Source organism: Scardinius erythrophthalmus (assembly GCF_964197995.2).
Source record: "Scardinius erythrophthalmus genome assembly, chromosome: 3".
Classification (NCBI taxonomy): Eukaryota; Metazoa; Chordata; class Actinopteri; order Cypriniformes; family Leuciscidae; genus Scardinius; species Scardinius erythrophthalmus.
The window spans coordinates 48,872,196-48,889,616 of record NC_138223.1 but is presented as its reverse complement, the minus strand read 5'-3'; the positions used below and the strand labels follow the sequence as shown (position 1 = coordinate 48,889,616).

Genomic DNA, 17,421 nt, shown 5'->3' with positions numbered 1-17,421 from the left:
CGTGCCACCATGCATTTTATCCTTTTTTGCTTATTCCAACCAAATTTCAACGTCTGTCTGACGTTGGAGCTTGACGTCAAATAAGCCTTGGGTTTAAACATCAACACAACTTTCATTTTCAATCAAAATATGACGTCTGACTGACGTTGGATTAGTTGGAGTCCAACGTCTTCCTGACGTCACATTGACATACTGTGTTTGCTGGGGCTTATAAGATTACTTGACATTGTAAGAATGAAGAGTGAGGTTAAAAAACATTTGAGAAGGTTTTGAATGCAGTAGAACAGCTTTGAATCAACAGATCACCCACTGGCCCATTGGTCGCCCTATATAAAGTAAATTCAGTTAACCTCATGGTATTTATCTTATATTTTATGCTTTCGTACAATGCATGCTGTATGAAGAATCTATTGAATGAAAATCACTTCAATCTCATTACAATACCCAAAATATAATACATTATTTTAATACGAAGAGAATAACGTGCCAAATATTTAAACTACCAAAGCACAAGTGATTGCTTAAAACTCTGAGTCTCAAATCTGTGCACTACATTGAGTAAACATATTGTAAACATTGTACTAAAACATGATACAATTTTGTTTTTATTTTATTGTTGAATCCATTTACATTAGTTTTTGTAGAAGTATTTAGGTTGTAAATACACACTTCTCATTGTGTTGACTATCTATAGACGCTTCAGACCCAGTACTGTTAATGCTCTGAGTCCAAGTGCTGCTCTTAATTGGGCAGATTGATAGTGATAGTGAATGACAAGTGGACCCAGGAACTGCACTAAACGTGGCTGGATATGTTCGGTACAAAAAATTGTAGGATATTGCATGCATTTATTTCTGGTAGATGAACAGAATTTGTTGATAATTCGAGGCTAGCTGAATAGGTAAATCATGGCGCGCTTTTTTTCTTCTCTTTTTTTTAAAGTGTGCACTACTAAATTTGTTTTGACAGTTCTGGATTATAAGAATGGCAATACCAGTTTGCAACAAATTGTGAATTTTGTTAATCACTGTTACAAAGAACAAAAACTCAAACTGCCCAACTTAAAGAAAGACTGATCACCATAATGGAGACCAAACATTTTCAATAAAACATCAACAACTAAACCTCTGTTAATTCTCAATAAGAACATTTGTTGACATCTGACAGAAATAACGTTAATCTGGCTAGTAATAAGTTAAGATGGTAATTTGTGGAGTTCTCCTCTGCTGAGATCTTGAGATATTTAATATCTTCTTTTTTCTTCAGTTGATTTCATCTAAGGCTGTGGCTGAAGTCAGTTGTAGTTCTTGTGTTTCTTCCTTCAGTGATTCTGCTTGTTAACAGCAGGTGTTCATCACTAATGTTCAATCATCACTTAGCTAATCCCTTAATTAACTCATCAACTTTAACTCTGAGTCAGAGTCACTTTAACACTCTTTAGAGTGGGGCCATATGTACTCTGAGCAGAGTTAAATTAACTCTGGGGATTTAGTTGCTTTTAGTTTAACATGATTTCTTGCTTCCAATGAAAGCAGCAGGTAGTGATGCTCCACTATTAACAGAGGCCAGTGCAGCATTTCCAGCAGCTACGACTCCTGTCATTAAAGCTTCAGATAGTGTGGCTCCTTTAGCAGCAGAAGCCAGTCCTCCAGATAATCCAGCTACTGCTGCTCCTGAGATTAAAGCTGAACTCAGTGTTCCTCCAGCAACTGCTGCTCCTGCACACACTCCGGTTCCCACTAATGCCACTCCTTTAAGCTTAGTAAACATCTTCATTCTTTCATCTTCCCTTATCTTTTCTTCTTCTTCTAACTTCCGTCTCTCCTCTTCCTCTCTCTCCATTTTCTCTATTTCCTCTATTTTCCTCTGAGCTTCCTTGTACATCTCATTTGTGTAATGCTCTCCTCCGTTCTCCATCACCATTCTCTCTATCTTCTCCAGCAGTTCAGTGACCTGTGATCGATTTTCTTCATCTGTGTTATTGAAGACATGACAACCTCCTTTACACTTTCTAACTAGCTCATTAATTTGCTTGTTTTTTGTCAGAAACTCCTCTATAGATGTTTTTAACTGATCTCCTCTAGTGAACAGAATGATGGTGTAACGAGCAGCTTCTTCTCCAAAGTTCTCCTGAATCCATTTAATTGTGTGTTTCTGTTCCTTTGTGAATCTGTCATCCAGTCTCATGACCAGCAGAAACGCATGTGGACCAGGAACAGACATCTCCACACACTTCATTAATTCATTCTTCACTTGATCTTCACTGATTGATGTGTCACAAAGTCCTGGAGTGTCGATCACTGAGATGTTTCGACCTTCTACCGTCTGCTGATGTTGTTGGCATCTCTCAGTCACAGATTCTGTAGAAAATTCTTCTTTAAACTCCTTTCGTCCCAGGATAGTGTTTCCTGTTGCGCTCTTTCCAGCTCCAGTTTTACCTACCATCACGATCCTGAGATCTGTGTGCTTTCCAAGTTTCATATGTCTGTTCTGTATGGGCTGTGACACTAAGTTTTAGAGCAGACAAATAAGAGATTAAGTTTCATTTACTTTTCAAGAAACATGTCATGATATTTGTCAAAAAGTTCTCACCTGCTTGGGTTGGATGTTGTTCTCTTGCTGTATGTTGTTTCTTCTGGTTCCGGTTTTCTGTTCCGCTTTTTTTCCAATATTTTGCTGGGTTCTGGACTGTATTTGTTTCTCCCATATTTTCAAAAGAGTTTCTCTGTGATTTTACTGATTGTTTTACTGCCTCCTCTTCATCATTCCTGTTTTTGTGTGGAACTCTGGAGAATCTGTCTTCATGTAATTCAGTTCTCTCAATTTGTGTCTCTATTTTTGAAAAATAATCGTTCTTTTCAGTCACACAATGTGTTGTGCTCTTTTCCTTTACACTGTGCACGTGAATCGTCTCCCGCACTATTTCTTTCTGCTCTTGTTTTGTCTCTTGCACTTCCGTTTCTTTCTCTTGTTTTATCTTTTCTTTTCTGCTCTTTAGTGGAGTCCTTAAGAAAATGGAAATGTCATAATGCTGGCCATCATTCTGTTTGACGATTTCATCAATCTTCTCTAGAAGCTTTGTGATGTGAGTTGGCATAATCTCACTTTTACTGTTGATCTCATGATATTTACCTCTGCAGTGTTTGATGAGGTTCTGAAACTTTCTACTATCCATAACGAGCTTCCATTTTCTAAGTGTTATTTTTTCTCTTCCAATAAACAGAATCATGGTGAACTTCAAAGCTTGAGCTCCAAAGTTCTCCTGAATTTGCTCCACAATGTTCCTCTGCTCCTTCTCAAAGTTCCCCAGGTTGATGACGAGCAGGAAGAAGTGAGGACCGGGATAACAGAGGTACAGACTCTTCATCATTTCATTCTTCATCTCTTCGTCAGTCAGTTGAGTGTTGAAGAATCCTGGAGTGTCGATGATGGAGATGTTTCTGTCTTCTACTCTTCCTTTCTGTATCTCACTCTCTCTGGTTCTGCTCTCTTTAAACGCCTCTCGACCCAGTATTGCATTTCCTGTTGAACTCTTTCCAGCTCCACAGACTCCCAGCAGCTCAATCCTCAGATCATGTGCACCACCTGTCAAACAGTTCATGTCATTAGCTGGAGCTCTAGATGATTAAACATGCCTGCTTTTCATCCCCATGTATATTTTGCTATTTCACCCATTTATTTACTCATGTGCTGAGATGTTACTTTTGTTATTGTACAAAATGCATTTTGTTGACCCTTTGTGCGCGTGTGCCGCACAAGTCCTGAAAAGTGAAGCCAAAATGTTTTGATCGCCCCCCCGGTGGCTGATCCCAGTATAGGTCACAAACCCCAGCCTCTCCATTGAATCTAAGCTGACGTGAGACAATCAAATTACACTTCAAATAATTTTTCCCAAAGATGGTTTCTGTCATTTTAGGTCGTTTTTATCACGCTGATGTAAGTGTAAGTTTAATTTAAAGTGTAAGTGTAAGTTCAATAATTTGCTCTAGTTAGTTATTTGATGCTATAAAAACGGGAGTGTGACGTCATGATTGACAGCTGAGATTGACTTCTCTGAGTGAAGTAGTCACCAAGTCACCAACAGACTTTTTCCCGGGATTTTCGTGAGGAGATTGGAGCTTCAACTATAATTTCTACATTTCCATAACTGTTTATTTCACACCGACATGAGTTGTTCTGCAGTAAACTGTACTAACCGTCGGTTTCTGCGGGAGTGAGGGGCGGGACCTTGATATCGCAGGTCCACTTCACGCTCACTACTGTACAGACTTGGGCTCCGAGATGTCAGCGCCATATTGGGACCTTGGCGGCTTTACTTTTCTACAATAGAAGAGAGTGAAGGTGTGTTTTTACAGTCTATGGTTTTGCTCAGTATCTCAGTACAACTTAAGCACCAATGCAAATTGTTCATTCATCCAGTGCTTTATAACATTTCCCTGCATGTTTAAATAGCCAACTAACTATTTAACTAAGTAGTTAGGGCTTAATGTTTAGAGAATCAGACAGGTAACCCGAAGGTTGCAGGTTTGATTCTCAATACCTTCAGGAAATGACTGAGACACCTAACCCCCAATCGCTCCCTGGGCACCAGCTAAAAACTTAGTAATGGCAATTTCAAAACACTGCTTCATGAAGCTTCGAAACCTTTACGAATCTTTTGTTCTGGATCAGTGGTTCGGTGCATGTATCAAACTGCCAGAGTCACGTGATTTCAGTAAACAAGGCTTCATTAGGTCATAACTGTTTTGAAACACTTAGAAATTTCTATGGTTCATCGCTGGGGGCGATGATCTCTGTGAACCCATTAATATGAGGAGTCATTGAGAACCAATGAACAAGTGTCCGGGGTTTTACCTGATCTCTGATCAGTTATATACATTTGTTGACGTTTGAATTAGACATTAGTATAATTAAAATGAATAATGGTAGTTAATAGTATTTTATTGACCCGTTAGATAAGCCATTCATAGAATAAACAAAACTAACCTTGACAAATGATAAAAGAACATATAGACACTTGAAAATTGTATTAGATGTTTAGATAATTGCATTTAAAAGATTTTACTTAAAAAAAAATGCAATAGATTTGTATGCATGCATAGGTGTTTTTATGCATGTTTTGCCTGGGTTTTTGTTGCAGTTACACTTTTCTGGCCACTAGGGGTCACTGTGGAGAAGGGTGTCGGATTGTTTTTCAAATATGGCACATTTTAACTATTTCAGTGTTTCACAAAGCCTTGACCTGCCCACCACTACTAAAACTAACTAAATATATAAACACACTCGAGATTGTTAAAGTGTGTTACATGAACACTGAAGCAGTGTTAATAAATAATAAATAAAGTTAATAAATAATAAATGAGTGATTAATTGAGTGATGATTGAATATTATTGAAGACACATGATGTTAACAAGCAGAATCACTGAAAAAAAAAAAAAAAAAAACAATCACAATTGAAGTCACCGTTATGCTGATCAGTGTTTGCACTAGGTAGGCTCTTGACCCTTCAATTATTAGCATTAGATTTAGATTGGAGTTATAACATAGAATAAACATGATCTGGTGTTGGCTATGTATTGACATAATCATCATTTGGAGCCTAATCTCTGATTTAGGTTTAGTTTAATAATTATAGCAGCACTGTCTTTGTACAGCATTATATTTTTAGCATTTTCAATGAAATCCAAAGGATGTCTTAGTTTTCTAATACAAAAACTTTGAAAAAATAAATAAATTCTTCTTTAGTCACTCAAGAATCAGCCTTGTGAATCTCAAGAATTATAAAGCATGTTGCAGTGTATTCTGGGTGCCACAAATCAAAACTCATTCATGGCTCCTATCATGCATTGTTGTATGAATAAATTATGATCTGAATTGTCTTAGTAATTTCCTTTATTCTTAATATTTTCTTTTATTTCTGTGACTTTTAGTAGCTTGTTTTCTAATATTCAGTTATTCTGTTTGAATTGCTCCCGCATTATATTATGTAAACTGCATTTATGACAAAGAACTACACAGATGCAGATATTAACAAACTATCAATAAATGCACACACATTGTCCTCTGCTCTTGACACTGGCGCTGCTGCAGATTGAATAACACGTTGAATAAACGCAGACTCGGGGATGAGCCAAAAACTGCTGCTGGTTTCATGTAAGTTTTAATGGAGTTAATCACTAATTTTTGAGGGGGACTGGGTGGGAATTTAGGGGGATTAAAGCCCTCCAAAAATGGGCCTGGCCACACACACCCTGCCCATAGATTAACTGTATCGCATCATTACTCTAAACATTTCAACACCACATCTGTTTTGGCCATCTGGTGGTCACACAGATGCACAGCACCTACACTTTCTGACTGATATACATCACATTGACTTCATTGCTCATTAGGCTTTCCACTATTAGGAGTTTATTAGCATTTTTTATTCTCCAAGTTGCAGCAAATATGAGCAGCCAACACTTACATCCCTGTAAACACTAGAAATGTCAACAACAGTGTCATAGAATTAATAATAGATTATTAAAGTTTAGCTTTTCTGGTTATGTAACATTGTGAGAACTGACGTATGAATAGAAACATTGTGACTGACGCTAAAATAACTTTTCGAGCCACTAACAGGTCGTGTCACATTCCTTTTGTTTATTGATGGTGATTCAAACTTGGCATAGAAGACAGATGACGTTACCTCACCATTATTTTGGTAACATCATACAGTATTTTAATCATGATACTCTTTACTTGTACATAAATATATTTTATAAAATTAATTAGTAGAACCGAACAGTAGAAATTTAAGGTTGTAACATGGCGACTAAACACTAATGTAGATTATCTTCACTATTTACTTTCTGATTTACTGTTTAATGTGTCAACTACCAGCAACAAAAAGTATATGATTAATTTCTCAGTATGGTCTTAAACTAGCAGTTTCACATTAGGTTATTTAACTTAGACTGACCTTTATATGCTGATGCCATTATGTTTCACGCAGTTAGTGCTTGTCATTCAAAGTCCCTCTGTGTTGTAAACCGGACCCAGGAAGTGTCTCTACACTCCCTCATACTGTAAATAAATGGCAGCGTCACACATTGGCTGCAATTTGACACGTTAAGACAAAGATCTTGCAGAACTACTGTATGTTTTGGGCCGTGACCTATGTTTACTCTGTCTTATAATGCTTTGTCATATTAGTCATGGCGAGTACTCGAATGAATGTAAAAATAAGTTAATTCAGTTTTAAAGGTCAAGTATCAGACCAAAGGTAGAATATGTGACCCTGGATCACAAAACCAGTCACGAGTCGCACAGGTATATTTAGCCAACAATACATTAAATGGGTCAAAATTATCGATTTTTCTTTTATGCCAAAAAATCATTAGGATATTAAGTTAAGATCATGTTCCATGAAGATATTTTGTACATTTCCTACCGTAAACATATAAAACATTTATTTTTGTGAGTTAATGCAGCACAGTAGTGAACATAAATGGACAACTTTAAATGAGATTTTCTCAATGTTTCAATTTATTTGCATCCTCAGATTCCAGATTTTCAAATAGTTGTATCTAGGCCAAATATTTTCATATCCTAACAAGCTATACATCTATGAAAAGCTATTTATTCAGCTTTCAGATGGTGTATAAATCTCAATTTCAAAGAAATTGACACATGCGACTGTTTTTGTGGTCCAGGGTCACATACTGTATGTGTCTCCCGAAAACAGGTAGAAATACACATACAAATGTGGGGGTAACAAGACAAATATATAAAAACTTTTAAAGAAACAAAATCATTGTAATGTTTAGGGGTGTCGCAATATACCGGTATTGACGATAATCGTGATATTCAAAGTATGAAATATCGACATCGTGTTAATTTAGAGCAATACAATATACCGGTATTGGCGATATTGCCGTTTTCTAGACGCAGCGCTCGTCCGCGCCCGCGCAGCTAGAGTGAAACACTCTGTCCACACACCCGAAAAAAGTAAGCTGAGCTCGCCAGTATTAACAACAGAGTTCTTCGGCTTCAAAGAAAACAGCACCATAGAGGTGTTCGCACACTTGACTAGAAGCGCAGCGCCACGTCTTTAAAATTCGAACACATTCTGTATGAGTGTACACACACCGGACGAGAAGCACAGCGCGGTTCTATTCGGCGTCTGTCCGCGGCGCCCAGCAACGGCTCAGGACCTTGTTCAAAATCCTGCCGCGACACAGAGCGCAGAAAAAAGTGTTCAGATCACAGACTCAGCAACTATTGTATTTAATTGTACAGTATAATCATAACATAGTACAGTACAGACATTATCTCAATTCCATAATGTCCTTAAACATAATGATATTGCTGGCCATAAACTGAGAAAGTGCGTGTCTGGTGTACAATACCTCGAGTTGTCATAGACACGACGCGGTTATTATTTTACTAGTCATCATGGAATGGGAAACGTGACATTAACTGTTAACAGGGGGTTTCTGTGTTCATATATCTTATAAATTAAGAACCCCGTTTTCTTTACTCATCTTATTTTTGTATTTGTATTTGCACTTGATTTTTTTATTCAAATCTGCTATCTGCATGACTTTATTGGCGCCCAGTGCAACAACAGGTTTAAGAGCTTTTCAGTTCTTCAGGAAACCTTCAGACAGTGTTTGGCTTCAGTTTGAAACCAGATAAACTTCACATGCTTGTCTTCCTTCACAAAAATTTGCCATAGATTGAGATACGCAAGAAGCAAAAATGAATGTGCCTTGTGTTTATCAGTATCCTTATGTTTGTTGGGTAAAAAAGAAAAACTATATAAACAAAGTAAAAATTAATTTGACTGATAACTACCAACCACCCCTCCCTCCCCATAGATTCTATAGATATCGCGATATATCGATATCGTAAATTATTTTGGCCACAATAACCGTGGTGTGAAAAATCTAACATCGTGACAGCCCTAGTAATGTTAATTGCTTGTGTCTAACTCTGCAAAATACTATAAAACTTCAGAGATGAGATTTATTTTTCATCTTTAAAAAGAAAAAAGAGTAACATTTCTATTAATTTACTTAATAACTATTTGTCTTCCTCTTCCAAATCTACTATTTAATATGTGTTTTATGGCAGTATTTTATGTTTTTAAATATTTCAAAAATAAAATGACATGAATGTAAGCTGATGTTTGCAAGTTTCAAATGAATGAATCAATATTGTAATGCTCCTGTATGAGCTCCAGACATTTTTCTGTGAAGTTTGTCATTTGGATTTCTATATCTTTTGCAGTCTTCTTTCTCTGGCTGAATGGAATAAAACAAACTGAAAGTACAGGCAGGAAAATGAACAGTGTGATCGTGTGACTGTGCTAATCAAATGAGCCACTTCCCTCCATTGTTCAAATAACCCAGCTAGAAATTTTTTGTTCTAAAAATGTTCTAAGAACATTAGCATGTATTGTTCTATAAATGTTTTCAGCGGCTAGTTTTAGTTTTGTTCTCAGAATGTTCTTTTAAAAGTTTGGAGAACATTCTTTAAAAACATTATTAAAATGTTTAGTAGTAACATTCTTTTAACATTATTCTCTAACGTTCTTAGAAAGTTTTCAGCGGCTAGTTTTAGTTTTGTTCCCAGAATGTTCTTTTAAAAGTTTGGAGAACATTCTTTAAAAACATTATTAAAATGTTTAGTAGTAACATTCTTTTAACATTATTCTCTAATTTTCTCAGAACGTTTTCAGCGGGTAGTTTTATTTGTGTTCCCAGAATGTTTTTTTAAATGTTTAGAGAACATTTTCTAAAAACATTATTAAAATGTTTAGTAGTAACATTTTTACAACATTATTCTCTGACGTTCTTATAATGTTTTTAGCGTGTAGTTTTATTTTTGTTCCCAGAATGTTCTTTTAAATGTTCGGATAACATTATTTAAAAACATTATTAAAATGTTTAGGTGTACCATTCTTACAACATTATTCTCTAACATTCTTAGAAAGTTTTCAGGGGGTGTTTTTATTTTTGTTCCCAGAATGTTCTTTTAAAAGTTCAGATAACATTTTTTTTTTACAACATTATAAAAATGTTTAATAATAATATTGTTAGAACATTATTTCTCCTAAAAGGTAGGATAACATTCTCTAAGAACACTCTAAAAATGTTTTGTGATGATGACCTTCTATAAATGTTTAATCATAACATTTTTAGAACATTATCCCTTTATTCTTATAAAGTTTTTAGCAGGAAGTTTTATTTTTATTCTTAGAACGTTCTTCTAAAAGTTAGGATAACATTCTCTAAAAATACTCTTAAAAATACTACTTAACATTCTTATAAATTTTTTAGTGGGAAGTTTTATTTTTGTTCCCAAAATGTTCTCTTAAACATAAAAAATGCTTAGCTATAACATTGTTAAAACATACAATTTTATTAATCTCTAAAATAAAACAAAAATCTAACAGGTTTATGAATGGCATTCACATAAATTATTAGAAGTTCTGCGTACAGTAGATGCCCAACATTAAATGAAGAACTCAGTAAAGTCCAATGTGCAATCACACGTCTTGACTGCTGTTTGCTCAGAGCGCTCATCATCAGTCTTTGGTTGTCTTGGTTCTTGCAGAAAAAGAATAAAGTCATCTGCATTAATAGGTGTTCTACTGTTCTTCTCTTCTTCTTTTTCAGCTGCTATCCCAGTTAGCAGAATTGAGCTCCATTCTCTGTGTGCATGGTAGAGTTTTTCCTCATAGCCTATAAAAGAAGATCATGCAACAGTGTAAACAAAAATAATACAAATACATATTACATATTAAGATCACAAGCAATATTGACTTTGAAAACTTTCAAAATTAGCCAGCCTAATTATTAATCAGAAAATTAGATTAGTTTATTTAAAAGTATAAATATGATACCTTATGAGTATCTATTTTGTTTCTGTAATTTAAAACATATACTTAATCCATTATATACATGTTAAAGGGATACTCCACTTTTTTTGGAAATAGGCTCATTTTATAACTCCCCCAGAGTTAAACAGTTGAGTTTTACCGTTTTCTAATCCATTCAGCCGAGTTTCTGATATTTAGAAGAATGTCAGTAACCAGACAGTTTCTGGTCTCATTGACTTCCATAGTATATATTTTTTCCTACTATGGAAGTCAATGAGACCAGAAACTGTCTGGTTACTGATATTCTTCCAAATATCAGAAACTCGGCTGAATGGATTCGAAAACGGTAAAACTCAACTGTTTAACTCTGGGGGAGTTGTAAAATGAGCCTATTTCCAAAAAAAGTGGAGTATACCTTTAATAACACAACTAGAGGCTAAATTATTTTAACAAACTACAAACTTGGCTTGAGAAGTGTGAACCTCGAACTCAGGTAGCCTTGAGCACAGCTGCAGCATGTCACAGCACTGCCCACGATGCTTTTGCTCTGATGTAACAGCTCATTTTCATCAGTTATATTGTCTATGGATTGTTACATTTCTTACAGATTTCTGCTTGTTTTAAATCAGATACAGATAAAGTAGTACTGCATTTGAGATAGAACAATTTCTAGTGTGATTTAATCATACCTGTGAATCGTCTCTTTGCTATTAGCTAAGCTGTAAGTTTTAGTTACTTCAAAAGCAGAAAGAAAAATATGCTATAACTTCTGTTTCTTATTGAGAAATCACAGGACAGTGTTGACACTAACTTTTTGTGCTCCAGTAGGTTTCTGTGTGCGCACAATCTGCATGTTAAATGTGAGCTACTGTCTGTGCATATGAAAGCTTGTTTCCGCCATGGAATACAATTTTTAAAAAAGGTAATTGCGAATCACAATTCAAACTTTTTTTTCTCAGAAGTGCGAGATATAAACTCGCAATTGGCCGTTTGAAAGTCAGAATCACAGGATAAATTAGTAAAACCTGAGAAAAAAAAGCAATTCTGGCTTATTTTTTTTTTGCTGTCGTTTCTATATGAGAACATTAATGCACTTCATCAATACAGCTGCTCTGAGAGTCACTTCAGCAGCATTTTAGCTTCATTTGAGAAAAACTATCATCATATCATAAAACACAGAGAAACTCAAAGGTCTACACGGCAATCCGTCAAATAAAAGGTTGGTTTAACCTTTGAAGAACGTTTTGCTTAAATCATTACATTATAAATAATTGGTTATAGCAATTGAATTAAACCATTCAAATGGAATCAAGAAAACAAAACAAAAATTTACTTTTGGGAGATGCGAGAGCGAAGTAGTCCAGTGATAATTAACAGGCAGCCATGGTTAATGCAATTTGCAAAGACCCACCCCCTTTAGTTACTGTTGCTATGTCCAACAAGCCATGGCGCTCTCACGCCACACATCATGTTGTCACGCAATGAAAAATACATTGCGGATCACAGAAAAAACGCTGAAACGTTTAAACGCAGAGACAAGACAGAGCAGGTTACTTTTGATATGAAAGTTGAAACAAAGTCTCAACGTTTAATTTGTGTAATTTTTTTAGAAAATTTTTTTTTGGGTAAAATAAAAATGTAAAAAATACCTGTCAATCAAACTCCCTCAAAGGGTGAATTCTGAGGGGAGTAAAAAAGACAGCTCACAATTCTGATATTTTCTTGCAATTGTGTGTTCTTGCCTCACAATTCTGAGAGAAAAAAAAAACTGTAATTTTACTGATGGAAACAGACAGTAAAAAAGTGGACTTCAAAGATTTCTTATTCTGTAGCTCCCTGTGGGATTTTTTTGACAAGTCCATAAAAATGCATCCATCCATGATAAAAGTACTCCACATGGCTCTGGCAGGTTAATAAAGGCGAAAGGTGAAGCGAAGTGATGCGTTTGTGTAAGAAACATATCCATATTTTATATTTTAGGGCTGGGAATCGATTAAAAAAAGTAACTGATTATTTACACAATTTGCTGTAATTAAATGCAATTAATTGCATTTCCCCCAAGCTTGTAATCATCAATATTTAAACTTAGAATAACCTAATTAAACAACAAAAAGGAAAAAAAGGAACAGAAAATAGCCCTGTATTAAAATAATATTAAACATCAATATATCAATATATTATTATTTTCAATAATCAATCAACATAATAAATTTAACAATTTATTATTATATTTTTTTTTTTCTAATTATCAAAATAAAACATAGTCCTACAAAGCTATTATTACAAGAGCATGTGATCAGACTCAGAGCAGGTAATTTTACCATTGTTGTCAGCATGACTATACCAGCTCAGTAGGGCTATTTCACAGAAGTCTACTACTGAGAAATTTCACGTTATTTGACTTTGCTTTTCCAGTGCATGATCGGTACATGATTGGAGCGTTTGGGCCGTTAACGACAGAGCAGAACGCGCAGCGCAAACACGGAGCAGAACATTGAGCAAAGAGCTCAATGTTTGCTCAGTGTTGTGTGTGTGTGTCAGTGCGCCGACACACGGAATGGAGAGCGCGGAGCGGAAAAGACCCGGTCATGAAAGCTGCGCGAGAATAAAACCTGATCGCCAAACACGGAGGGGCGGGACGGCATATTTTGCAGCCTTTTCCGCAACAGGAAGTCATTAAAATGAGGCAAAAAAAGTGCTGCGTTAATTGCATTTTTTTTATAAACTCGTTAAGCATCTCAAATTAATCGCGAAGATTAACGTGTTAATTCCCCCAGCCCTACCATATTTATAATTTTATTGACTTAAATAACAAGCTTCCAGCAGACAGCCATATGCAAGTCAAATTACGCCCAAAGAGTTAGTCAACGCATCGATACGCATATGCGCCTGCAAGGCTACGCATCACTACACTTCGGCCGCCATATGCGTCTATGAGTAGAAAAATGTGTCGTCCCAGTTTTTGATACGCGACGCACCGTTGTATGCAATACTATGCGTTGTTGGTGGGGGCAAAACTGCAAGTTGCTTGCGTCCGACGTGTTGACTATAAAAGGCTCTTGTCGGTGCATGACATAGGAGTAGCATAAGCTTTGACGGCTCTCGCGGTTCAAACAAACAGGGCTAGGCAATAAATTCAAGCTCCTCCCACATTTCTCTTTATATGATTCTCTTTAATGATAATTTTTCTAAAAATCTCTGTGGAAAGAAAGTCAGATATAAATCTGGGACAGATATAAATCTGGCACGAGGGAGAAAAAAATAGATCATTTTTATTTTGGAGTGCATTGTGCCTTTAAAATTGACTACGGTTTTATAAAATGCAGTGGATACTTACTAGTGATGGACTTGTTTCTCTGTTGGTGCCTGTTCTGCTCCGTAAACATTGGTCCAATGCTTGATCTTAAGAAAATGTAAAAAGTGTGTTAATGTGTGTTAACAGACTATTGATCTGGGTGACATAGGACCATTTTTTATGTTTTCCTTAAGTGTTAGGCTATATAAATCTGGAGAACCCTTACTAACATTAACCATGGTTTTGCTACACTAACTAAATGGTAATAAATTATTGTAATCAATCCACCATAAAAATATTGTTTCTACACTTTACTATAATAAAAACCATGGTTAATTTAGCAAAGGACCCTGGGAACATGTCCTAAAAAGAACAGCTCATCCAAAAAATAGACTCTCTCGTTATTTACCGGTACTCCATGTTGTTCCAAAACTGTATGAATTTATTTTGTATAACCTTAATTAAGATATCTTGAGAAATGACTTCACTGTTTTGTTTTGTTTTTTCCATAAAATGGGTTCCAATGTTGTTTAATTCCCAACATTCTTGTGTTTCAGAGAAGTAAGTCATACAGGTTTGAAAATAATTTTATTTTGAAAGGACATTTATGTTATGTATAAAGACACAATGTTCTCAGTTCCCTCATTGTAAAGCTCCTATGCTGAGGTTTATTTTATTTTATTTTTTCAAAATGTTGCAAGTAAAATGTTCTAATTGTGTTAACTTGTCACATTAGAAGAACGTTTTATGAAGAACATTCAACATCTCATCTCTCAATGATATCCTCAAAACATTTCCCTAACGTGACAGAGAGAATGTTCTTCTTTTGTTATCATGAAACATTGGGACAATGTTATATTGAGATCATTGTACAACTTTAACTTTAGCAACATTCCCAAAATATGCTCAAAATGTTGCAAGTAGAATGCTCTTCTTTTGTTATCATGAAACATTGGGAACATTTGTTTCCATAAAATGGGTTCCAATGTTGTTTTATTCCCAACATTCTTGTGTTTCACAGAAGTCATACAGGTTTGAAAATAATTTCATTTTGAAAGGACATTTATGTTTGGGTCAGCTAGGCCCATAAAAACTCATATCAAGAAGACAGGTACAATTTTGACTGGAGGGTTTGGACCAGTGTGCCTTTGAGCAGAGTTTACATGTTCTGCCTCTATTTCACGTGTATTTTACTATGACAATACTCACCGCAACTGAAGATCATGTGGCTGGATAATTTATTCCCAAAATTCCTGGATAATGGGAAACACACACATACAGCAATATTATTAGCTATTTGTATTTACTTACTAAAAGAGACATAAAAAGCTTGCAAATTTTTACTCACCAGCTCAAAAACATATTATGATGATGACTCATCATTTTGACGGTAACGTTAGGCCGATATCCCGCGATCATTCAAAAGCCTAGTTTTCATAGTGTGGTTCGAGTTCCTCTCTGTATAAAGACACAATGTTCTCAGTTCACTCATTGTAAAGCTCAGACTATGCTGAGGTTTATTTTTATTTATTTTTATCAAAAACTAACTTAGCTGACAATATTTAGCCTAACGTTACACATGCAGCCTGAAACATTGACATAATATCGATATTGCTCTAGTCGCATTTAAAATTAGCTTCTCAATTTAACACACTATATTTTGATGTAGCAGAATGTATTTTTATATAAAATAAAGTTATTTACCTTCCGCAGATTGCAATATGTCCGTTACACGTAGGCTACGTTGTTAAAATTCGTTGTCCATTTACATCCCGCAACTCGCTCAAAATAAAAATGTAACAGTACGATGCAAAATAATCCATGTTTTAAACAATGTAAAAGCCACAGAACCGAAGGAGGCTAGTAGTGAAGATCCTCCCGAGCAGCAGCAGCGCGCACACACACACTCTCACTCTAACAGACGAATATTCAAACTTCAAACTTGACCAGTAAAAGGCGCGCATAGCTGCCATTGGCCAGATTCCTGGATGACAGTCTGAATAGCCAATCATGCTCAAAACAACTCGAAGAGACAGCCAATAATTTGGTAACATTGCAATTACAGGAAAAGATTACATGTTTTAAAAGAAAGAATATGAAAAAAATGTGCACGGCTATTTATTTAGTTGTATTTGTAAGCTGGCTGTTATATTTAATCAATTGGTTAAATGGTGTCTTCATTGCAGTGCATGATAATAAAAAAATAAACTTACAATAACATATAAATAATAATAATAAATTACACAAATAATATATACCATGTATAACAACATATATTTACCACTGCTCTGCCAAACAGCAGTTTAAAAGAGCAAACATATTATATATTAAACAGAGCAAACATTGCATATGTAGGCTATACATATACAATTCTGTATACCTACCTACATGAAAAACTAATGGATTGGTATCATGGCAACATTAGAGTTACATTCATGTGACCCATAATGATCCTTTTGCACTTTAACAAAATATTGACCTTTCCTTTAGAAACACTCTTATGCCTAATAATGTCAACTTGCTTTTCACCCTGTGTGGCACAGTTACACAACCTGTTGGTTTAGGGTAAATCCTCTGTCCAACACAACACTTTGGTAACATTGGCATAATTCTATACAAGTTGCAACATATACCCCGGGTTTCACAGGCAAGGTTTAAGCCTGTAGTCCCAGACTAAAATGCACGTTTGAGCTGTTTTACCTGAAAGCAACTTGCACTGACATACTGTATCTTAAAATATGTCAGTGCCATTGTTTTGTCTCAAGATGCACACCAGTAATGTTTCTTTTTCTTTTTTCTAAGGCACATTTCTAAAAGCTAATTAAATGCACTAAGGCCTAATCCTGGCTTAATCTAAACTCTGTGAAACCGGGTCTGGGTTAGAAATTAAGGGTTAAGGTTAACCCTAACCCTAACCCTTGTCTACAGACTTTTATTTAACAGCATGGATACTTCAAGGTGTTGACTGCAGTGGTTAGGCCTTTAGCGTTGATACAGGACGAATAACTTCTTACTGTGACAGTCTGTAATGTATTTTAGCAAAGAGTGTTTGTATGGATTGTCCCTAATTAAGCTAGAGCTATTGGTGCATTCAAGTCATGTCATAAAGATCGTATTTACAAGTTGAACGCCACCACAATGATGAGAATATGAGTAGGAAGCTCAGGATTTTCTTTAACCCCGATCTTGAAGAGTTAGGGGTGTGTCAGTGGGAAACATTGTGGGATACCACTATACTTAGGTATTTAGCAGTGACAA

The 17,421-nt window shown here is 35.6% G+C and overlaps 1 protein-coding gene and 1 long non-coding RNA gene across 3 annotated transcripts in view; both read right to left on the bottom strand.

Moving 5' to 3' along the window:
* LOC308688228 (GTPase IMAP family member 8) overlaps window positions 1-9,290 on the bottom strand; it is a 276,763-nt gene extending 267,473 nt beyond the window's left edge. Inside the window, exons 1-4 of one of the 2 annotated variants that reach the window (XR_014029849.1) lie at window positions 9,211-9,290; window positions 6,963-7,066; window positions 2,593-3,585; window positions 1,509-2,507 (exon numbers count right to left, since the gene is read on the bottom strand). Coding sequence is in view for 1 of the 2 variants with exons in the window: in XM_081361158.1 (XP_081217284.1) it covers window positions 1,504-2,507; window positions 2,593-3,585; window positions 6,963-6,981 (2,016 nt within the window). In the remaining variant the exon portion in view is untranslated. Of the gene's footprint in view, window positions 1-1,450; window positions 2,508-2,592; window positions 3,586-6,962; window positions 7,067-9,210 lie in introns of those variants that run through there. The other variant, XM_081361158.1, reaches the window with a different exon arrangement.
* Window positions 9,291-10,398: 1,108 nt separating this feature from the next.
* LOC308688245 lies at window positions 10,399-15,577 on the bottom strand. The gene is made up of 4 exons (XR_014029851.1): window positions 15,512-15,577; window positions 15,373-15,416; window positions 14,206-14,270; window positions 10,399-10,731 (listed from the first exon to the last, which is right to left on the bottom strand). It is a non-coding gene; the product is annotated as an uncharacterized lncRNA (long non-coding RNA).
* Window positions 15,578-17,421: the final 1,844 nt, after the last annotated feature.